This window comes from Ranitomeya imitator, chromosome 2 (genome assembly GCF_032444005.1).
Source record: "Ranitomeya imitator isolate aRanImi1 chromosome 2, aRanImi1.pri, whole genome shotgun sequence".
NCBI classification, from domain to species: Eukaryota; Metazoa; Chordata; class Amphibia; order Anura; family Dendrobatidae; genus Ranitomeya; species Ranitomeya imitator.
Genome location: NC_091283.1, coordinates 168,734,485 through 168,759,713, shown reverse-complemented (window position 1 = coordinate 168,759,713; position 25,229 = coordinate 168,734,485). Strand labels below are relative to the sequence as shown.

General features: G+C 42.7%; 1 protein-coding gene across 1 annotated transcript in view; it reads right to left on the bottom strand.

The window, feature by feature from the left end:
- The window catches only part of PTPN18 (protein tyrosine phosphatase non-receptor type 18), a 60,258-nt gene extending 43,113 nt beyond the window's left edge, over positions 1 to 17,145 (bottom strand). Inside the window, exon 1 of the mRNA XM_069747905.1 lies at positions 16,945 to 17,145. Within this exon, the coding sequence (XP_069604006.1) occupies positions 16,945 to 17,040 (96 nt within the window). The 5' untranslated portion in view covers positions 17,041 to 17,145. The remainder of the gene's footprint in view (positions 1 to 16,944) is intronic.
- Between the last annotated feature and the right edge of the window lie 8,084 nt (positions 17,146 to 25,229).

The window sequence follows — 25,229 nt, the reverse complement described above, 5'->3', positions numbered from 1 at the left end:
GCTGGCTCTGCTGCATCTGCTGCTGGCTCTGTTGTAACTGCTGCCGTTGCTCCTGCTGGTTTTGTTGCATCTGCTGCCGTTGCTCCTGCTGGCTCTGTTGTATCTGCTGCATCAACAGCCTGTTGGTCTCTTGCTGCCTTTTCTCCTGCTGTGACTGCATCTGGACCAATTGTTTCAGCAGGTCCTCCATTTTCTCCGGCAATGCTTGCTGGCTTGCAACAGCCTTGACCCAGGACATTCAAAATAAACTCACGTCTCCGCTGGGAACGCTGCTCGCACGTCTACCACCAATTGTAGGGATTTCACTCACTCAGCTGCGACGGCTGACACTCAGGAGACGTGTTCCTTTAAAGTTCACTGGGTTTATTGCTTCATAAACCATGTGGCAAACAACAGAAAACAAATAGCCTTTGGTTCAGGTAAAGAAAAACAAGTGTCCAGTTCATCCGGCTCAGTCCTGAAGCCGTAACACACTCAGGAGGGTTTCACCTCCACACATACCTACCTGTGTTAAGCATTAGGCTTTCTTTTATATGTCTAACCACACCCAGAACCCATCACATGACCAGACATGTGGTTGTGACATCACCACAGGTCCTGAAACACATATAGGTAGCCATGGTTACATCACAGCAACAAGCCATCTATAAGACACATATCTCCCATCGATTAGACATCCTTTAGCCACGCTACAATATATATATATACAGTACAGACCAAAAGTTTGGACACACCTCATTTCAAGATTTTTCTGTATTTTCATGACTATAAAAATTGTACATTCACACTGAAGGTCACCGGACCTTCTTCGTCAGAGCCCTTCGAAACGCGTAGGCAATAGAGGCCCTGTTCGGCACCCGTCTTCTGCTCCATTTTCTTGTAGCTCCGGGTGACGTCACCCAGACCACGCCCCCCTATTCCCCGTCGCAGTGTAGCGGCGCCCCTGGCCAGGACGCCGCTTGTCTACATTCCCGGCGTGCGCGTGGCAGCCAGGCGCCAATAGGGAGGACGCTCCCCTCGGGCCTGTCGCTTCACGCTGCCGTCCGGACCTCCTCACCTCGGACTCACGGAGGAGTGGCTGTCTTCACCTCCTCAGCGCTCCACCAAGTCTCCGCAGTCCAAGTTCTGGCACTTCAACCACTAAGTAAGTGCTTTATTTTAATCCTTTTGTGGGTATTTTTTTGTTCACTATATTTATTATTTAGGAGAAAGGTAGCGCGGTGGCCTAACTTCTAGTTTTACTCTTTTGCATATATTTGACAGGCTTGGCGCAGTAGCCGTCTAGGCACCAGCAGCTTCCCCCACTCCTACACCCACTATCATTTGGAGCGCCGGTGTATTTATTATATTACTTCATCTAGAGAATGCCAACAGTGTGCAAAGCAGTGTTCAAAGCAAAAGGTGGCTACTTTAAAAAACCTAGAATATAAGACATATTTTCAGTTGTTTCACACTGTTTTGTTAAGTATATAATTCCACATGTGTTAATTCATAGTTTTGATGCCTTAAGTGTGAATGTACAATTTCATAGTCATGAAAATACAGAAAAATCTTCAAATGAGAAGGTGTGTACAAACTTTTGGTCTGTACTGTATATACATATATATATATATATATATATATATATATATATATATATATATATATATATATATATATATATATATATATATATATATATATATATATTTCATACAGCGCTAGATAGCAGAAAAGCCGGTAATTCAATTGCCGGCTTTTGCTATCTCCTTCCCAAACCCGACAGGATATGAGACATGGTTTACACACAGTAAACCATTTCATATCCCTTATTTTTTTTACATATTCCTTACTACTAATGTTAGAAGTGTATGTGTGCAAAATTTGGGGACTGTAGCTGTTAAAATAAAGGGTTAAATCGCGGGAAAAACTGGCGTGGGCTCCCGCGCAATTTTCTCCGCCAGAGTGGAAAAACCAGTGACTGAGGGCAGATATTAATAGCCTGGAGAGGGACCATGGTTATTGGCCCACTCGGCTAAAAACATCTGCCCCCAGCCACCCCAAAAAAGGCACATCTGAAAGATGCGCCTATTCTGGCACTTGGCCTCTCTATTCCCACTCCCGTGTAGAGGTGGGATATGGGGTAATAAAGGGTTAATGTCACCTTGCTATTGTAAGGTGACATTAAGCCAGGTTAATAATGGAGAGGTATAAATATAAATAATTTGGCCTGAACTCTAAATTAAGGTCGGGGTGCTGGTGCGACGGACCATAGGGTCTAGTATCAGTATTGTTGGAATCCACCGCACTCCCTATGTGGAATATCTCAGAAATGAAAAGAATTTTTTTGAATTTTGCTAATTTATTCAAGTGAAAACAGAAGTCAGTCAAGTATATCAGATCAAATATTAGGCAGTTATTACACAATTGTGAATGCGACTCAGTGTGAATGATGTTTCGACCCTCCCGGGTCTTACTCTAAGGCCACACTTTGTCCAGGATTTGTGAATAGTCATTATGGTAGAGAGGATGTAGTCCCTGTAGTGTCAAGGGGCAGGTACAGTTGGGGTGGCTGGGGCAAGGGTCAATAACCGGGGGGGGGGCAATAACCATGGTCCCTCTCTAGGCTATTAATATCTGCCCTCAGTCACTGGCTTTACCATTCTGGCGGAGAAAATTGCGGGGGAGCCCACGCCAATTTTTTCCGTGATTTATCCCTTTATTTTACCAGCTAGATCCCCAAAATTTTACACACATACGCTTGTAACACTACTAATGAGGAATATGTAAAAAAAAAGGGATATGAGATGGTTTACTGTATGTAAACCATGTCTCATATCCTGTCGGGTTTGAGAAGGCGATAGGAAAAGCCGGCAATTGAATTACCGGCTTTTAAGCTATCTAGCACTGAATTAAATATAAATATATATATATGTGTCTATACTATACTATGTGTAGACATTTATTCTATCTATTCTAATAAAACCTGTCAGTGTGATTTTACTGTACACCGTGCTGAATTGCCGGCTTTTCTATAGAACACCGCTGTGTATTTCTCGCAAGTCACACTGCTGGTCCGTGTGTAATCCGTATTTTTCTCGCCCCATTGACTTTCATTGGTGGATTTTTTGCGCAGTACGGTGACAAACGCAGCATGCTGCGATTTTCTACGGCCGTACAAGACCATATAATACAGATGCGTAAAATACGGCAACTAGGAGCTGCCCCATAGAGAATCATTGGTCTGTGTGCAATGCGTATTTTCTGCGCCTCTCATACGTCCGTAAAACTCGCTAGTGTGACTCTGGCCTCAGACTGCGTGACTCCTTGATTGACTTTGGTCCACAATCCACACATGTAAGATCCAGCGTCTTTGTAATGTGTCCTACATGTTATTGCCTTTGTGCACATGTAGAAAAATGCAATATTGCGCAGTCTGGAAACGCAGTAGAAACACCTGCAATCTGCACAGATTTTCTAAGTCACTTTTCTTTTTTTTCTCTTGTGATTTTCATTGTTGGGGTTTTTTGTGCTAAACTCAACAAATCGGTGCACAACATTCTGCTAAAAGAAAATCTTTATTTTTGTCTTTTAGGAGAACATGACTCTTTTTACCTTAAAAAGGTGCAAAAGGGTAAATGTCGCATAATTTGCACAACAAAATTCAGTCAAACACGTTGCAAATTTTTAAAGTCTCAATTAATTAATCAAACCGTAAACATCTGGAAAGCAAAAACCACGTCCACAAAAAATAGACAAAAACAGTTGACTTGAACACATCAAATAGGCTTCAAAAAAGGCACAAATTAAAAGAAGAATTTAGCACAATTGAAAAACAGGTGAAAGAGGCTCAAATGCAACAATGAATGCCTGTAAAATATTAAAAATAGACTAAAACAACAGCAGAAGAAAAGATAAACACACTTCTAAGTCACCTAATGTAATGAATTGGTGCATAGAAGCTGCAGAATGTCCTGTTTGCCATTTTCCTGCCTATGGTACAGTGCTGGAGGAAGTTTTGCAGTCACTTCTCTATTTGGAGCATTTTGCTTCATTTTTAATGAACTTTCATTTCTTGTATGACGTGTACGAGAGAGCAGTGCATTGTGGGAGGTAGGAACAATTCCCGAATCCAAATCTTTATTGTAGAAACATATCTAAAAAGTCACAAGTCCGTGACCAACTGAACGACAAGCGAATGCCTTTCTGACTGCTGTCTTTAGTCATTCCAATGAGGAACATCACATAAAATCATCAACTTGGCAGAGCTGAAACTTTGCAGTTACTATACTATGAAATGGACGATTTGTTTTTTTCATTTGCAGATTACAGAGCAATGAGGCAGCACGGTGGCGCAGTGGTTAGCACTACAGCCTTGCAGCGCTGGGGTCTTGGGTTCTAATCCCACCCAGGACAACATCTGCAAAGAGTTTGTATGTTCTCTCCGTGTTTGCGTGGGTTTCCTCCGGGTTCTCCGGTTTCCTCCCACATTCCAAAGACATACTGATAGGAATTCTAGATTGCGAGCCCAATCGGGGACAGTGATGATAATGTGTGCAAAACTGTAAAGCGCTGCAGAATATGTTAGCGCTATATAAAAATAAAGATTATTATTAATGAGCTGCAGCTCGAGATCCACGGATGTCTGTAGGAGCCATAAATTGGGTTCTCAAACTGCCCACCTGGCAGGAATGTTCTGAATAGAAAATCTGCAACATTACACCAGCAAAGTGGATAAGGCTGTGTTCACAGGTTGCATTGTTGCAGTGTTTCTTTTTCAGAATTTTTTTTAATGCAAATTTTCAGCTGCGTTTTGCAGCACCTGCACACACCTCGTTTTTTTTTTTCCTGACTGTTTTGTCAAAGAGATATTTTTTGCCAAATGCAGCATGTCACTTCTTTTAACATTTTTGTAGTGTTTCTCACCCATTGAAAGCAATGAATGGTGCAAAAATTTTTTGATGCCAAGACCTGATGAAGTTGAATCTGATTATTTTTTATGCACTAAACTTTATCAGCATGCACAAGAGACAAATGTAGGGGGTTTATTTCTACTCTTTATAAAGACTTGCTGCATACTTACCTTCTGGGGTATCCGATCACGACAAGAGCTAGGTGGGAGAGAGATGTGGGCCCAATGGAGAATGAAACTTGGGAATCGGTGCTGGAATGGGTACCAAGGCTGTCACTGAGCGAACGTATAGGCTTTCACAACTCTATGGGATACACAGAGTCTATAAATCTCCGGAAGTATTGTTCAAGGCAGGTTTGCGTGATGACTCTGAATGCCCGAGGTGGAGGTCCACAGATGCTGACATATTTCATATAATGTGGACATGTCCGAGACTGGCTGCTTTTTGGTTGGTGGTTTTGAGTCGAGTGGAAGGTGCGTACAAATGTATGGTGCCAAGAGACCCGATAGTGTGCTTGTTGGGATGTGTGGATGAGATTGGAGTGGATAACAATCTGAAGACAGCCATTGCCAGACTACTGTACGTATGTGGCTCGAAAAGGTAGTAGCGCGAAATTGGATTAAGGATGAGCCGCCTATAAGAAGGGAATTCCTTCAGTATGTAAAACAGGGCCTGATATTAGAAAAAGGGATTTATAAGAAAAGAGGGAAAATAGAAACATTCGACAAATTGTGGTCTTCGTGGCTCGCCATGGGATAGGTTCACCTATAAAAGGGGCAGCTACATTAGCAGGCTTCTGCTTGTAAAATTAGTTAACCCTTTCAGATGGATTTACAGCGTGGGAAAAGACAGAACGACTGAAGGTATGGAATATTGTTGTTTGTTTTGTTTAACTTTGTTTCAGGTGACAAGGGTCTTCAGATGGATTAAGAGTATAATAAAATATTGCAACACCCTGTGTCTTTATTTCATTAAAATACTTTGTAATAATGTGTGTGTGTTTTATTAACCATTTCATACTATTGGATTAATAATGGATAGGTGTCATAATTGACGCCTCTCCATTAGAAATCTGGCTTAATGTCACCTTGCAATAGCAAGGTGTCATTAACCCTTCATTACCCCATATCCCACCACTACACTGGAGTGGGAAGAAAGAGGCTAAGTGCCAGAATAGGCGCATCTTCCAGATGTGCCTTTTCTGGGGTGGCTGGGGGCAGATGTTTTTAGCCGGGAGGGGGGGGGGCAATAACCATGGACCCTCTCCAGGCTATTAATATCTGCCCTCAGTCACTGGCTTTCCCACTCTGGCGGAGAAAATTGCACGGGAGCCCACGCCAATTTTTTCCGCGATTTAACCCTTTAATTTAATAGCTAGAGCCACCAAATTTGACACACATACACTTCTTACATTACTAAAGAGGAATATGTAACAAAAGAAGGGATATGAAATGGTTTACTGTATGTAAACCATGTCTCATATCATGTTGGGTTTGAGAAGGAGATAGGAAAAGCCGGCAACTGAATTACCGGCTTTTCTGCTATCTAGCGCTGTATCATATATTAATATATATATATATATATATATATATATATATATATATATATATATATATATATATATATATATGTGTGTCTCACTGACATACACTATATATATATAGACAGTATATATGTTTTACGATTATTTGAGCCCATGGATCCATTCTATGTCCGTTTTGCAAGCCTGCGAGAAAATCTCACAGTACGGATGCCATACGGATTACATACGGAGGATGACATGCGCAAAATACGCTGACACACCCTGCCTACGGATGACATACGGATCACTATTTTGGGGACATTTCTGCGTATTACGGCCGTAAAAAACGTACCGTATTTTCATACGCTGAGTGTGACGCCGGCCTTACAGAAATCCTATCCACTTTACTGGAACTGTAATGTTCTACGTTTTTTGCGCAATACAAAAAAATGCATCAAATACCCTTTGTGGAAAATTAGCCTAAAACGTTGCACGATCCTTTAAAATGTTGCACGCTAGTGTTCAACTGAGCAGAGAAAATAGTTCTCCAGAAGTTGTACTCCACCAGGGTACTGGAGTAATAAGTTTAGCAACATTTCATAAAGGTGCAAATGATGAATTACGCTACAACAACATTTATATGCCGAACAGAACAAATGGACGAAACTAAGTAAAGTTAACTTAAAAAAAAAAAAAAAGGTTCAAACCATTTTCCTCCAGAAAAAAAGTGCAAATGGATCCCGAGAGAGTAATTGGTTAAAAAGGCAACATGGTAATTATAGCCTGGGTTACATCATGCACGTGATAATAAAGGATTGCAGTATTTATGTCACATGTCTGCACCGATAACTGGTAATCATCTGGCATAGCATTATGATGCGGTGGTGTAGTGCGCCGGATGGGTGGAGTATTCCCATATGGTTTGTATCAAAGATAAATAAGAATGAATAAAACTGACAGATGAGGCAGAACAGGACAATGTGATCAAATAACTGGATGTGGTGTACAATATCTTCCGACATGGTCAGAACAGGCTGGCATATCAAGTACAGTCATGGCTGAAAGTGTTGGCACCCTACAAATTGTTAGAGTAAATTAAGCATTTTTCTCAGAATATTACTGCGATTACATAGGTTTTGTCACTCAATATTGCAAAAAAAGATATCTGATACATAAAAGTTTGGTTAAACAAAGAAGACAGGTCAGATTGTGGTGAGCCCTGCCCTGGTTCTAGGTCAGGTACCACTAATGTATTTATAGGTGCAGAAAAGGCATAACCTCAGAGCCAAAGACTTGGCCAAAAGTGTTGGCACCCAATTGTTCCTGAAAATGAAGTATTTCTCCCAGAAAATTATTGCAATTACACATGTTTTGTTACACACGTTTATTTTCTTTCTGTGTATTGGAACAACATACAAAAAAAAACACAGCGAATAAAGGTAAATTTTACATAATTTCACACAAAACCCCAAAAATGGGCTGGACAAAATTGTTGGCCCCCGCATCTTAATATTTGGTTGCACACCCTTTGGAATAAATGCCTGCAATCAATTGCTTCCTATAACCATTGTGACAGGGTCACTGGTGCCGTACATGATGGAAGATATGTGTCGCAAAGGTTGCTTTACTGCGTGAAGTGAAAGCCATAAGTGTTTTCTCCAGCATGATATGTGCTGAGAGTAATCAAATCACTATATGGGCCTGGCCATATCTCCACCTCCAGGATGTGGCTGGAGGGAGTTAAATGTCCAGCTAGTTTTGTTTCCTCTGTCTGTGCAGTGTGGAGGAAGAAAGCCTCCAGACTGAAGCTCCTGCAAGAGCTGCCACAGGTGTTTTCCAAGAAGTACTGGCAGGAACTTTATATGAACTTTTACTTTCCTTTGAGCCAGGAAGGCTGTTTTTCTTTTACCAGTTCGAGTTTTTGGTTTATGATGCAATAAATGACCCAGAGACTTTAACCCAACATGTTCCTATGTCTACCTCATGGAGCAGCTAAGCGAGCCAACAGTCCACACCATAAACAAGCTTCTCGCAACTCTCAACTGGAATTTTGGAGCACTCTTCTTACAAACTGCTCCAGGTCTCTCATATTTGAAGGCACCTTCTCCCAACAGCAATTTTAAGATCTCTCAACAGGTGTTCAATGGGATTTAGATCCGGTCTCATTGCTGGCCACTTCACAACTCTCCAGTGCTTTGTTTCCATCCATTTCTGGAGGCTTTTTGAAGCATGTTTTGGGTCATTGTCCTGCTGGAAGACCCATGACCTAGGACGCAAGACTAGCTTTCTGACACTGGCACTACATTAAGATTGAAAATTCTTTGTTAATCTTCAGAATTCATGATGCCTTGCACACGGTCAAGACACCCAGTGCCATAGGAAACTAAACAACACCAAAACACCTTAGTACCTACAGTTAAATATGATGGAGGTTCAGTGTTTTTTTATTTGTAGGTCTCATGCTGTTTTCGGTAAACAGTAGAATGATGTGCTTTACCAAAAAGCTCTATCTTTGTCTCATCTGTCCTCGAGACTCTTTCCCAGAAGGATTTTGGCTTACTCAAGTATATTTTGGAAAACTGCAGTCTAGCTTTTTCATGTCTGTCAGTAGTTGGGTCCTCCTGGGTCTCCTGCCATAGCTTTTCATTTCATTGAAATGTCGACAGATAGTTTGCTCTGACACAGATGCTCCCTGAGCCTGCTGGACAGCTTGAATTTCTTTTTACCTTGATTGGGGCTGCTTATCCACCATCTGGACTATCCTGCATTGCAATATTTCATCAATTTTTCTCTGTTGTCCACATCCAGGGAGACTAGCTACAGTGCCACGGGTTATAAACTTCTTGATTATGTTGCACACTGTGGACACAGGAACATCAAGATCTTTGGAGATGGATTTGTAACCCTGACATTGTTGATATTGTTCAACAATTTTGGTTCTCAAGTCCTCAAACAGTTCTCTTCTCCTCTTTCTGTTCTCCATGCTTAGTGTGGCACTCACAGACACACAATGCAAAGATTAAGTCAACTTCTCCCCTTTTTAGCTGATTTCAGGTGTGATTTTCATGTTGCCCACACCTGTTACTTGTGATATTGAGCGAGCATCACATGCTTGAAATAAATTTGTTTGCCCACTATTTTGAAAAGTTGCCAACAATTTTGTCCTGCCCATTTTGGGGTTTTTGTATGAAATTATGTCCAATTTGCCTTTTTTGTGTTGTTCCAATACACACAAAGGAAATAAACATGTGTATAACAAATCATGTGCAATTGTAACTTTCTGGGAGAAACATTTCATTTTCTGGAACAATTTCTAGGGTGCCAACATTTTTGGCCATGACTGTATCTAATTAAAGTGTTACATTAGGCTGTTGTAGTAGTAATATATACAGTATATATAGAATAGTATACACTAGGCTGGTGTAGTAGTGATGTGTGTATGTATATATATACTGTATATGTATGTTATAGAAGCCCATAGCCCGTATATGTATGTTATAGAAGCTGCCTTCAGATCATCTGCATTGTTGGGTCTGGTGTCTCTCATCTTCCTCTTGACAATACCTCATAGATTTTCCATGGGGTTAACGTCAGGCTAGTTTGCTGGCCAATCAAGCACAGTGATACCGTTCTTTGTAAAGCAGATATTGGTACTTTTGCAAAGCAAAAAAAAAGGGAAGAAGCCAGCACTGCTTATGGTCAGAACGCAATAACTGAAGTGCAATTGCACATAAATTCTAACTGTATTTCAAATATGAGACATTTAGCAAACAATTGATCAATTCTTTGAGCTACCCCGCCACTTCACGGCAATCTCATAATGGGGCAGTCCTAATCTTCGTATTTTATTTACGTTGTGCCATTATGGCCTCCTGAATGTATAAAGAGTATAAAAAAAAAAAAAAAAAAAAAAAAGGACCACATTAAATGCTAACTGTACCTGGAGCATTTTCAGAATCACTCCCTTGGTGCCAGGAAAGGCAAGCGCAGGTAAAGGCCGATCAGGTCCAGTGCGGACATTTCAGATCTGGCTTCCACACTGCCAAACCCGCACCAAAGATGAAGGGTGAGACAGGCTGAGACACAGGTGCACAATTAACTTGAGCCTGAGGCGGGGCAGGGCTGCTGTGTGTGTGCACAGCAGCCTATCAATCACAGTGAACACAGAAAGAATGGCGCACATAACCCAGCGTGCGCGGCAACAGTGGTGGTCAGCCACATACCAATGCAAAACAAAAAAAAAGGGAAGAAGCCAGCACTGCTTATGGTCAGAACGCAATAACTGAAGTGCAATTGCACATAAATTCTAACTGTATTTCAAATATGAGACATTTAGCAAACAATTGATCAATTCTTTGAGCTACCCCGCCACTTCACGGCAATCTCATAATGGGGCAGTCCTAATCTTCGTATTTTATTTACGTTGTGCCATTATGGCCTCCTGAATGTATAAAGAGTATAAAAAAAAAAAAAAAAGGACCACATTAAATGCTAACTGTACCTGGAGCATTTTCAGAATCACTCCCTTGGTGCCAGGAAAGGCAAGCGCAGGTAAAGGCCGATCAGGTCCAGTGCGGACATTTCAGATCTGGCTTCCACACTGCCAAACCCGCACCAAAGATGAAGGGTGAGACAGGCTGAGACACAGGTGCACAATTAACTTGAGCCTGAGGCGGGGCAGGGCTGCTGTGTGTGTGCACAGCAGCCTATCAATCACAGTGAACACAGAAAGAATGGCGCACATAACCCAGCGTGCGCGGCAACAGTGGTGGTCAGCCACATACCAATGCAAAGCAAAAAAAAAGGGAAGAAGCCAGCACTGCTTATGGTCAGAACGCAATAACTGAAGTGCAATTGCACATAAATTCTAACTGTATTTCAAATATGAGACATTTAGCAAACAATTGATCAATTCTTTGAGCTACCCCGCCACTTCACGGCAATCTCATAATGGGGCAGTCCTAATCTTCGTATTTTATTTACGTTGTGCCATTATGGCCTCCTGAATGTATAAAGAGTATAAAAAAAAAAAAAAAAAAAAAGGACCACATTAAATGCTAACTGTACCTGGAGCATTTTCAGAATCACTCCCTTGGTGCCAGGAAAGGCAAGCGCAGGTAAAGGCCGATCAGGTCCAGTGCGGACATTTCAGATCTGGCTTCCACACTGCCAAACCCTGTGGCTGACCACCACTGTTGCCGTGCACGCTGGGTTATGTGCGCCATTCTTTCTGTGTTCACTGTGATTGATAGGCTGCTGTGCACACACACAGCAGCCCTGCCCCGCCTCAGGCTCAAGTTAATTGTGCACCTGTGTCTCAGCCTGTCTCACCCTTCATCTTTGGTGCGGGTTTGGCAGTGTGGAAGCCAGATCTGAAATGTCCGCACTGGACCTGATCGGCCTTTACCTGCGCTTGCCTTTCCTGGCACCAAGGGAGTGATTCTGAAAATGCTCCAGGTATAGTTCGCATTTAATGTGGTCCTTTTTTTTTTTTTTTTTTATACATTCAGGAAGCCATAATGGCACAACGTAAATAAAATACGAAGATTAGGACTGCCCCATTATGAGATTGCCGTGAAGTGGCGGGGTAGCTCAAAGAATTGATCAATTGTTTGCTAAATGTCTCATATTTGAAATACAGTTAGAATTTATGTGCAATTGCACTCCAGTTATTGCGTTCTGACCATAAGCAGTGCTGGCTTCTTCCCTTTTTTTTTGCTTTGCATTGGTATGTGGCTGACCACCACTGTTGCCGTGCACGCTGGGTTATGTGCGCCATTCTTTCTGTGTTCACTGTGATTGATAGGCTGCTGTGCACACACACAGCAGCCCTGCCCCGCCTCAGGCTCAAGTTAATTGTGCACCTGTGTCTCAGCCTGTCTCACCCTTCATCTTTGGTGCGGGTTTGGCAGTGTGGAAGCCAGATCTGAAATGTCCGCACTGGACCTGATCGGCCTTTACCTGCGCTTGCCTTTCCTGGCACCAAGGGAGTGATTCTGAAAATGCTCCAGGTATAGTTCGCATTTAATGTGGTCCTTTTTTTTTTTATACATTCAGGAAGCCATAATGGCACAACGTAAATAAAATACGAAGATTAGGACTGCCCCATTATGAGATTGCCGTGAAGTGGCGGGGTAGCTCAAAGAATTGATCAATTGTTTGCTAAATGTCTCATATTTGAAATACAGTTAGAATTTATGTGCAATTGCACTCCAGTTATTGCGTTCTGACCATAAGCAGTGCTGGCTTCTTCCCTTTTTTTTTGCTTTGCATTGGTATGTGGCTGACCACCACTGTTGCCGTGCACGCTGGGTTATGTGCGCCATTCTTTCTGTGTTCACTGTGATTGATAGGCTGCTGTGCACACACACAGCAGCCCTGCCCCGCCTCAGGCTCAAGTTAATTGTGCACCTGTGTCTCAGCCTGTCTCACCCTTCATCTTTGGTGCGGGTTTGGCAGTGTGGAAGCCAGATCTGAAATGTCCGCACTGGACCTGATCGGCCTTTACCTGCGCTTGCCTTTCCTGGCACCAAGGGAGTGATTCTGAAAATGCTCCAGGTATAGTTCGCATTTAATGTGGTCCTTTTTTTTTTTTTTTATACATTCAGGAAGCCATAATGGCACAACGTAAATAAAATACGAAGATTAGGACTGCCCCATTATGAGATTGCCGTGAAGTGGCGGGGTAGCTCAAAGAATTTATCAATTGTTTGCTAAATGTCTCATATTTGAAATACAGTTAGAATTTATGTGCAATTGCACTCCAGTTATTGCGTTCTGACCATAAGCAGTGCTGGCTTCTTCCCTTTTTTTTTGCTTTGCATTGGTACTTTTGGCAGTGTGGACAGGTGCCAAGTCCTGTTGGAGAATTAAATTTCATCTCCAAAAAGCTTGTCGGCAGAGGAAAGCATGAAGCGCTCTAACATTTCCTGGTAGACGGCTGTGCTGACTTTGGTCTTGATAAAACACAGTGGATCTACACCAGCAGATGACATGGCTCCCCAAACCATCACTGATTGTGGAAACTTCACACTAGACTGCAAGCAGCTTGGATTTTGGCCTCTCCACTCTTCCTCCTGACAGAATCTCCTCAAAATTTTTGAATTTCTTAACAATCCTTTCAAAACTGCGGTTATCCCGGTTGTTTGTGCACTTTTTTCTACCACGCTTTTTCCTTCCACTCAACTTCCCATTAATATGTTTGGATACAGCACTCTGTGAACAGCCAGCTTCTTTAGCAATGACCTGTTGTGGCTTACCCTCCTTGTGGAGTGTGTCAATGACTGCCTTCTGGACATCTGTCAAGTCAGCAGTCTTCCCCATTATTGTGGAGCCTACTGAAACAGACTAAGGGAACTTTTTAAATGCTTAGGAAGCCTTTGCAGGTGTTTATTGTTAATTATTCTAATTTACTGAGATAATGACTTTTGGGTTTTCATTGGCTGTAAGCCATAACCATCAACATTAACAGAAATAAACACTTGAAATAGATCACTCTGCTTGTAATAACTCTATATAATATGAGTTTCACTTTTGTAATGAAGAACTGAAATAGATTAAAGGGACACTGTCACCTGGATTTGGAGGGAACAATTTTCAGCCATAGAGGCGGGGTTTTTGATTCTCCCTTTCCTTACCCGCTGGCTGCATGCTGGCTGCAATATTGGATTGACGTTCATTCTCTGTCCTCCATAGTACACGCCTGCGCAAGGCAAGATTGCCTTGTGCAGGCATGTACTGTGGAGGACAGAGAATGAACTTCAATCCAATATTGCAGCCAGCATGCAGCCAGCGGGTAAGGAAAGGGTGAATCAAAAACCCCGCCTCCATGGCTGAAGATTGTTCCCTCCAAATTCAGGTGACAGTGTCCCTTTAACTTTTTGATGATATTCTAATTTTGCGAGATGCTAGTGTGTGTATATATATATATATATATATATATATATATATATATATATATATATATATATATATATATATATATATATATACATATATTGTAGCATATAGTTGTGAGCAGACATTTTGAGACTGACACTAATTTTAGTTTTCACATTTTATTGCTTTCAGTGCTTCATTTAGTCATTTTGTTTCTATAGTCACTGAAGTACAGTTATCAGCATTTCATAAGTTTTTAAGCTTTTACTGATAAATACATGAAGTTTATGCAAATACTCAATATTTACAGCCTTGATTCTTATTTTTCCAGATTTCTACCCTTAGGGTACCGTCACACAGTGGCACTTTGGTCGCTAGGACGGCACGATCCGTGACGTTCCAGCGATATCCTTACGATCTCGCTGTGTCTGACACGCTACTGCGATCAGGGACCCCGCTGAGAATCGTACGTCGTAGCAGATCGTTTGAAACTTTATTTCGTCGCTGGATCTCCCGCTGACATCGCTGAATCGGTGTGTGTGACGCCGATTCAGCGATGTCTTCACTGGTAACCAGGGTAAACATCGGGTTACTAAGCGCTGGGCCGCGCTTAGTAACCCGATATTTACCCTGGTTACTAGTGTAAATGTAAAAAAAAAACACTACATATTTACATTCCCAGTGTCTGGTCATGTCCCTCGCCTTCAGCTTCCCGCACTGACTGGTGAGCGCCGGCCAGCCGTAAAGTAGAGCACAACGGTGACATCACCGTTCTGCTTTCCGGCTGTCCGGCGCTCACTGTCAGTGCAGAGAAGCACAGCGCCGAGGGACGCGACAGGAATGTAAGTATGTAGTGTTTGGTTTTTTTTACGTTTATGCTGGTAACCAGGGTAAATATCGGGTTACTAAGCGCGGCCCTGCGCTTAGTAACCCGATGTTTACCCTGGTTACCGGGGACTTCGGGATCGTTGGTCACTGGAGAGCGGTCTGTGTGACAGCTCTCCAGCGACCAAACAGCGACGCTGCAGCGATCGACATCGTTATCGTATCGCTGCAGCGTCGTTTTAGTGTGACGGTACCCTTAGCCCTGACAGATGGATATAAGCTTCCAAGGCAAATCCTGACTGTTGACTGTGTATTCTTGTCTCATCAGTGGTCGGAGTTTATCACAATTTCTGTGATTTGGTTTGTTAACCCAACTTTTAAAGATTGAGAACAGGTTATAAATGGTCATGGACACAAAATGTCAATGTTTTGTTCACTGAGCCACTTAGTTATCAGTTTTGCGTTGTAATATGGTGGTAAAAACATTCCCCACCAAATTGCCCCTAGATAGTTGGCAGAAGTTTCTGTTGGGGGATGTTTAGGTCCCATTCTTTATTCATGGCAGTAGTCTTTGGAAAAATTGTGAGTGAGCCCCATGCATGGATGAAAGGCCCCACACATGTGTAGTCTCAATGAGGATGCTTTCCATTTGGCATGACACAGGACTCATGGTAGCGCTCACCTTTTCTTCTCCGGAGAATCATTCCTCCAGATGTCCCAAATAGTCTGAAGGGGGCTTCAGAGAAAATAACTTTCCCCCGTCTTCTGGAGTCGGAGCCTTGTACTTCCTACAGAATGTCAGTCTGTCCTTGATGTCTTTCTAGGAGAGAAGTGAATTTTTTGCTGACCTTCATGACACCAGGGCAGATTCCAAAAGCCTTTGCCTTACTACAGTATGTGTGCCACTGACAACCGCCTGCTGCCATTCCTGAGCAAACTCTGCATTGGTATTAAACCAATCCCATAGCTGAATCCGATTTAGGGGACGGTCCTGGGTAGATTTTCTTGGGCTCCCTGAAGTTTTATTTAGAACAATTTAACTTCTCTCTTTGAAGTTCATTATGATCCGATACATGGTTGATTTAGGGGCATTCGTAAAAGCAGAAATATCCTAGCCTGTAAAGCCCTTTAGATGCAAAGCATTGATGACTGATTGTGTTTCCTTGAGGGTAGGCAGGGTTAACAGAAGAAGACAATGATTTCAAGCATCACCCCTTTTAAAGCCACCAGTCTGCTCTTTTATCAATCAGCAAGACAGAGTGATATCAGCTGTCTTGTCCTTGTTAACACTTTCCCCTGAGATAAAGAGATTATTTACATTTTCTACAATTGATTAGTCTTCATAGCAATTTAAAGTTAATGCAAATTACCACTATAAAAATTGAATCAACAAACTGTGTAAAAATCCAAATTTGTGTCAGTCTCAAAACTTTTGGCTACAACTTTGCACTAGGCTGGTATATATGTGTGTGTATGTATGTATATATACATACTAGATCTGAAGGTTTGGGATGGCACTACTGACTAATCTGGTGCAGTGTTATGTATGACCCGAGTTATGGGATGTCCTTGCCAGTTGGTTGTACTGCGCCCTATACGTGTTACTGGCCAATCAGTGGTGGTTATATATTAGCTCACATAGAGCGTCACTCTCACAATACCAGTCACTTTATATAGATGCAGGAATAGCATATTGTTACGATCCCAACAGTTTTTGTATTAATTTCCAATAATACCTGGAATGGTGGTAATTATTATTTTTCAGATCTAAACGAGCCGGGTATGAGGAATGTACAAAAGCAAAGATATTTAGGAACATCGGCTCACCTGAAACTCCTTGCCCAGGGGGTCCTCGCTCCCTTGGCGTTTTACACACTCCACTCTTGCCAAGAAGCCCCTCAGGTTTTCGGCCATCTGACTCATGATGTTTCCCTGTCCGCTGAACACAGACAACCTGTGTCTCCAGAGTCAGGGGAAAAGCTGCTGCAGAATGAGGAAGTGTCCTGAGAGCAGAGGCGGCCACTCCTACCTGCCAGTCCTGCACAACCGGAGGAGCACCTAGGCTGAGGGAGACAGTCAGTGAGCAGGAAGAGAAAGGAGGCTGCAGCCCACAGGCATGGACAGTAGCTTCATCAGGGTGTGCGCCCTGGTTATAGAAGTATTTGTGTGTGTTTGAATGTAGTGAAGGCACGCCCAAGAGGCACGGCCGGTCATGTTCTAAATTTGGGAATCAATGGCAATCTTTATACATGACTCCCACTGATCAGTACATTACAAGTACAGTCGGATGTTGCCTACCCTAAGGGTTGGGCCGAACATGGACCAGGCCCCAGGCCATAAGTTCTTTACCAACCACCATAGTTGCAGCATTTACCCAACTGCATTGTTTGTGTCCGTAGACCAGTCCATCTTCAGGGTCCTACAGGGCCATGACTATGGACTCTTAGGTGCCTAAACATGGCAAATGCAGGATAACAAACCCAAACAGCAAAATACCTCCTAAAATTCATCCTCGATGATCAATGCAGAGAGATGTCATATATAAATCATTGGGGTGCTATAGATTGCATGGGCATACAGTATGTTGTAATACGCATGCAAATACATCGGGATGATATAGCTCACACAGATAATATAATTATGGCGGCTATCCTCTACTATCTACAGGTCATAAATCACAGTATAGTAAATAAAGCTAAAAAAATGTCTCTCTAATGGAAGAAATAACAAAAACAAATAATAAATCCCATACACAGAGACATAAAGAGGCAATCAATATTGTAATTGTGACGGATCATACAGGGGAAGGGGTTTATTGACTTAACTCACCGCTGGGGTGGGGAGAAAAGGACCTAGCAGGGATCGGCTCTCTGGCACCACCACTTGCCCCAGGTCAGTCAGGGAACTGAGCTGAGGGCAAATAGTCGCGGGAAAGGCTTCCCTTATAGGTACAAGTTGTTGAGGCGCTCCCAGTGTGTGATATATACATCACCAGTCCAGGTTGGGGATATATATATAAACATCCCGGCCATCAATGTCAGGGCTCCTCACTAACACAGTAGGGTATGCTGCCACCAGTTCCTCGTTCGATATAAGCCCCATTTGACAATAGGCTTATATCGGGTCAGAAACCCACCTGGGTGTCATATAATAACCAACTGAGCGAGCGGACGTGGGGATTCGTGAATCAAGTTAAAAGAGAAGCCCAAAATTAATATTATATTTAATTGCCGAAAGGTGCACTCAAAAGATATATATCTATATTTGCGTGTACAATTCTGTCAGATAATACTCAGTTTCTTCCTGAAAATGATTGCAATTCTTTGGTATTATTATCTTCATTTAATTTGTCTTAAATTAAAAAACACAAAAGAGAATGAAGCAAAAAGCAAAACATTGATAATTTCACACAAAACTCCAAAAATGGGCCAGACAAAAGTATTGGCACCCTCAGCCCAATACTTGGTTGCACAACCTTTAGCCAAAATAACTGCGACCAACCGCTTCCGGTAACCATCAATGAGTTTCTTACAATGCTCTGCTGGAATTTTAGACCATTCTTGTTTGGCAAACTGCTCCAGGTCCCTGATATTTGAAGGGTGCCTTCTCCAAACGGCCATTTTTAGATCTCTCCACAGGTGTTCTATGGGATTCAGGTCTGGACTCATTGCTGGCCACCTTAGAAGTCTCCAGTGCTTTCTCTCAAACCATTTTCTAGTGCTTTTTGAAGTGTGTTTTGGGTCATTGTCCTGCTGGAAGACCCATGACCTCTGAGGGAGACTCAGCTTTCTCACACTGGGCCCTACATTATGCTGCAAAATTTGTTGGCAGTCTTCAGACTTCATAAAGCCATGCACACGGTCAAGCAGTCCAGTGCCAGAGGCAGCAAAGCAACCCCAAAACATCAGGGAACCTCCGCCATGTTTGACTGTAGGGACCGTGTTCTTTTCTTTGAATGCCTCTTTTTTTCTCCTGTAAACTCTATGTTGATGCCTTTGCCCAAAAAGCTCTACTTTTGTCTCATCTGACCAGAGAACATTCTTCCAAAACGTTCTAGGCTTTTTCAGGTAAGTTTTGGCAAACTTCAGCCTGGCTTTTGTATGTCTCGGGGTAAGAAGTTGGGTTTGCCTGGGTCTCCTACCATACAGTCCCTTTTCATTCAGACGCCGACAGATAGTACGAGTTGACACTGTTGTACCCTCGGACTGCAGGGCAGCTTGAACTTGTTTGGATGTTAGTCGAGGTTCTTTATCCAACATCCGCACAATCTTGCGTTGAAATCTCTTGTCAATTTTTCTTTTCGTCCACATCTAGGGAGGTTAGCCACAGTGCCATGGGCTTTAAACTTCTTGATGACACTGCGCACGGTAGACACAGGAACATTCAGGTGTTTGGAGATGGACTTGTAGCCTTGAGATTGCTCATGCTTCCTCACAATTTGGTTTCTCAAGTCCTCAGACAGTTATTTGGTCTTCTTTATTTTCTCCATGCTCAATGTGGTACACACAAGGACACAGGACAGAGGTTGAGTCAACTTTAATCCATGTCAACTGGCTGCAAGTGTGATTTAGTTATTGCCAACACCTGTTAGGTGCCACAGGTAAGTTACAGGTGGTGATAATTACACAAATTAGAGAAGCATCACATGAATTTTCGAACAGTGCCAATACTTTTGTCCACCCCCTTTTTATGTTTGGTGTGAAATTATATCCAATTTGGCTTTAGGACAATTCTTTTTGTGTTTTTTTCATTTAAGACAAATTAAATAAAGATAATAGTACCAAAGATTTTATGTTTGCAATCATTTTCAGGAAGAAAATGAGTATTAGCTGACATAATTGCAGGGGTGTCAATACTTTTGGCCATGACTGTACAAATGCAAATATACAGGTATGCCGTCAGGAGTGAAGTACAAGGGTAGGGCAGATAGATTGCAATTACCGTGTTATTTAGCATGTGACCACAGGGAGGCGCTAATGGATTACAGGTCCATATCTTTGTTACGTGATTCTCTGGCCGCGTCAGCTAACGATCCTCCTGCTAGTAGAAAGAGTGAGTTCAAAATGAGGAGCTGCTTATTATCCCCTAGGCTGCCCCCTCCCACACGCTGCACCCACCCCTGGGCTTGTACAGCCTCTCCCTTCCCATATCTGAGACTATGGTTTTCTGTACAGAACCGTGGAGGCTCATAACTTTCCACCCGAGCGTCTAACTAAGATGGTGGCGGCGCTACTGGGTTCTGCTGGATTTTATCTGTGCGGGGAGACCAAATATGCCTATATTCCTGGTAGCTATGCTTTATAACTCAATAATGCAGAGTCCTACAGGTGGCTGCAGGGTACAGGCGTATGGGGGAAGCAATTCCCGATTCCGATTATGTGCTCGACTAGGCACAGAGGTATTGCATTCTTTTATTATAGGTAATTTTCCAGATTCAATATTTCAGAGCCGTGTGCTGGTTTAGCCTGGAATCTGTGGTGCCACATATCAGCCTGAGTCAAACAAAGGAAGCCAGTTGGCTCATAGCTGCACAAGAGTTCACACCCCTGTGATAATTGCTGGGAACACAGGGTCCATGCTCCCCCCTCCCCGGGAGAGGTTCAAAGGCCTATTTGCTCCAGCTAATTAAAAAAAGAGAGAATTCCATCAGATATCAAAATTATACCAATTAGATATCACTTTCCCTTATCTCACAGTAATACATTAATATGCAGTCTATTAAATAATCACAAAGACATTACATATAAATGGAAAAGGTCTGCTAAAAGACAAACTATCAGTATAATGATGGAAAGTGATCCAAAATAGGATGAATAGAATCCGGATAACAAGAGATGGCGCATACCCCAAAGGATGCTCCCCAAATAAATGAAAATATGTATAGATGAATAATAATAATAATATAAACTGTCCCACAATGGATGACAAGGTATCACCTATATATAATAATATTCCCATTGATGGGGGAACATCACCTCCTTTTCGGTTTTGTACTTAGTCTTTTAAGCGGCTTCATCCTGTTAATTCTTGGTGGAGAATTTTTTAAAGGTTGTTACAGTACATAAAACTTACCTATAAAGATAGAGAACCTCCAAAGAGATTGCCCCAAATAAATAAAAGCTCTCATGATATACCACAATCACTTCACCTTGATGTCGGAGGAGCCTTGTAATTGTCCAGTCACACTGGAGACATATAGAGACATTAATCCGAGGGACTGACTGCTGCAATGTTTTCTACAGGATAAAGTTCTCTGTTCAGTATATCAGCTGAACTATTACGCGAGCCGGTTATGTCACTACACGGCAGTATATCACCCAAGCCTCTTGGTTGCTGCACAGGATGTAACAAGGAACCATGTGAAACCCCAATGTAATACTGTGGTGGAGACACCAGAAAAAAATACTTGCTGCTTTCTGAGCAAAATCCACATAGAGAAAATGTCCGAAAGAAAACACTAAATCAGTCGTACCTCACAAAATGCCTGTAACACGCAGCAAAATATTTCACACTCACTTTGTTCTCCGATTCTCCATTATGATCCATCCTCCAGTTTTCAATGGACGGTAAGAAACAAGTAAAAGTTACTAAAGTATTTTAGGTGGCGGTAGTCAGTGTCGGACTAGGGTGCCAAGGGCCCACCAGTAACCAACTCCAGGGCCCCCTTTTTCAGCTACATGCAAATGTGACATTATCCTCAATCGTAAATTTATATAACACTGAACGGGGTAGATTGATAAATGAATAAGATGCCGCCTTTGTCTGTACATAGTGATTTAAGTATTTAGTGCTAAGTACTGCTCATATAGCAGAGTTCTGGACAACTCTTGCACAGGGGCCCACCGGAGGATTCTCCTGTTTTCCAGTGGGCCAGTCCAAGCCTGGTGGTAGTTTTTACAAAGGTTGTCGCATAGTCAAATCTGTGGTTATATAGGCATAAGGAGGACAGAGAGTTGCACATTTAGGATCTGCCCTACTAGACACAGTAAAGGTATGTGTACATGTTATCGTTTACAGGCTGATCCACTATGAAACCCACCTAAAAATGCTCAAAATATTGGACATGCGCATTTCCATATTAAAACCATGGCTGTGGAGTCAGAGTTGTGGAGTCACAGTCAGTATCCATTTTGGTGGAATCGGTATAACATGGACTGACTCAGACACCTATAATATACTAGATGGTGGCCCGATTCTAACGCATCGGGTATTCTAGAATATGTATGTATATAGCAGCCACATAGTTTATAGCACAGGCCACGACATATTCTTGAATACCCGATGCGTTAGTACAGGCCACGCAGTATATAACAGTGGCCACGCAGTATATAACAGTGGCCACACAGTATATAACACAGGCCAAACAGTATATAACACAGCCCATGCAGTATATAACATTGCCCACATAGTATATAACACTGGCCATGTAGTATATAGCAGCCATGCAGTGTATAACGCAGCCCACACAGTATATAACACTGCCCACATAGTATATAACACTGCTCACGCAGTATATAGCAGTCATGTAGTATATAACGCAGCCCACACAGTATATAACACTGCCCACATAGTATATAGCAGCCATGTAGTATATAAAGCAGCCCACGCAGTATATAACATTGCCCACATAGTATATAACACTGCCCACGTACTACATAGCAGCCATGTAGTATATAACGCAGCCCACGCAGTAACACAGCCCACATAGTATATAGTAATGTGGGCACTATATGCGTGGTTAAAAAGACTTAAAATAAAAAATAAACATATACTCACCTACCGAAGGCCAATTGAAGTCCTAGCAACTGTGTGCGGTGCACGCGGCAGCTTCCGGTCACATGGTCGGTATGAGCGCAGGACCTGTGATGACATTGCAGTCACATGACCGTGACATCATGGAAGGTCCTTCTCGCATAGCATCCTTGGCACCGGAACCTGCCGCTTGCACTGCCGAGGACAGCGCTACGTCGGAGGGTGAGAATAACCTTTTTTTCATATTATTATTATTTGTAACATTAGATCTTTTTATTATTGATGCTGCATACACATCATCAATAGTAAAAAGTTGGTCACACAGGGTTAATAGCTGCATTACCGGAGTGCGTTACACCATGCTTCGGTAACGCTGGCATTAACCCTGTGTGAGGGCTGACTGGAGGGGAGTATGGAACGTTGACTGACTGCGGGGAGGAAAGAGTGGCCATTTTGCCGCTGGACTATGCCCGTCGCTGATTGGTCATGGGCGTTTTGCCACGACCAATCAGTGACTTGGATTTCCATGACAGACAGAGGCTGCGACCAATGAATATCCGTGACAGACAGACGGAAGTGACCCTTAGACAACTATATAGTAGATAATAAATTGGGAACAGTAGTACAATGCAGGATGTGCTCTAAATATTTTCATAAGAATTTGGGAAAGTTATGAAATGCCCTATAACTGTCTGTTCTGTTCCTGAACTAAGGATCTCTGCTTTTAGTTAAGATGAATCTGTGCTGCACTTTATGTACATGTTCAGTAGTAAAGATCTTCCTCTATAGATCAGAGCAAAAAGGAACTGATACGGAATGCCTGCAGCCCTGCACTCTTCTGAAGAACTGCTATTGTGAACAGGAAAACATGATTAAGGCAAGAGCTTCTTAAAACATATCTAAACTTTCAATAAACTGTGCATAAATCAATAGTCCAGTGCATGTTTTCTCTGAATGCATCATGTTTTAGTTTGCTTTTCCTCTGAGTTCATGTTTGGAGAGGTTAGTTGATCTGACGCTCTTCATGTTATTAGCTCTGCTAGCAGTTTCAGTTTCTTTCTGGAGTACGATTCAGCACAAACTTGCTCCCTCCTCCCCTCTTCATAGACTGTGAAGCATCATGATGTGAAACATTTACTGAGCTATACCCTGAGAAATGCCTGAGAATGAAAATTCTAATAACATACTGTCAGGGCCGGACTGGCCATTTGGCATTTATGGCAAATGCCAGAAGGGCCGGTCTGGTTGTGGGCTGCCTTGTGTGCTACTTTGTTAACAGAATCAATGTTCTCAAGACACCCATACTGTTAACAGTTGTAACGGAGCACAAAGCCGGTCACTCCGTCACTTTCCTCAGCATGCCGTGGGTACAATTAGAAATATTGGTCTTGTAGTAATTCTTCCTTTCCTCTATCCAGGGCAATATTAGTAATATATCCCATCTAGTTATTGGGGACGGGGACACCATGGGCCTGTGCGATTTCAAATGCCAGGGCTGAATTTCATCCCCAGTCCGCACCTGCATACTGTATATTACAAACTTTTTGTCATCATCTATATTATTGATATATAAAGTTTGCTTTATTTCTAAGATCACAGCAACACTGAGAAACTAGTGCCCAGCACTTCCCGCCATTCAAAGGAAGAGGAAACAGCATCTTTAACATCAGTCAGTACAAGATATTTTGTAAGTGACAAAGTTACTGTAAAGGTACCGTCTCACAGTGGCACTTTTGTCGCTACGACGGTACGATCCGTGACGTTCCAGCGATATCCATACGATATCGCTGTGTCTGACACGCAGCAGCGATCAGGGACCCTGCTGAGAATCGTACGTCCTAGCAGATCGTTTGGAACTTTCTTTCGTCGCTGGATCTCCCGCTGTCATCGCTGGATCGGTGTGTGTGACACCGATCCAGCGATGCGTTCGCTTGTAACCAGGGTAAACATCGGGTTACTAAGCGCAGGGCCGCGCTTAGTAACCCGATGTTTATCCTGGTTACCATCGTAAATGTAAAAAAAAACAAACAGTACATACTTACATTCCGGTGTCCGTCAGGTCCCTTGCCGTCTGCTTCCTGCACTGACTGACTGCCGGCCGTAAAGTGAAAGCAGAGCACAGTGGTGACGTCACCGCTGTGCTGTGCTTTCACTTTACGGCCGTCAGTCAGTCAGTGCGGGAAGCAGACGGCAAGGGACAGACACCGGAATGTAAGTATGTAGTGTTTGGTTTTTTTTACGCTGGTAACCAGGGTAAACATCGGGTTACTAAGCGCGGCCCTGCGCTTAGTAACCCGATGTTTACCCTGGTTACCCGGGGACCTCGGCATCGTTGGTCGCTGGAGAGCTGTCTGTGTGAC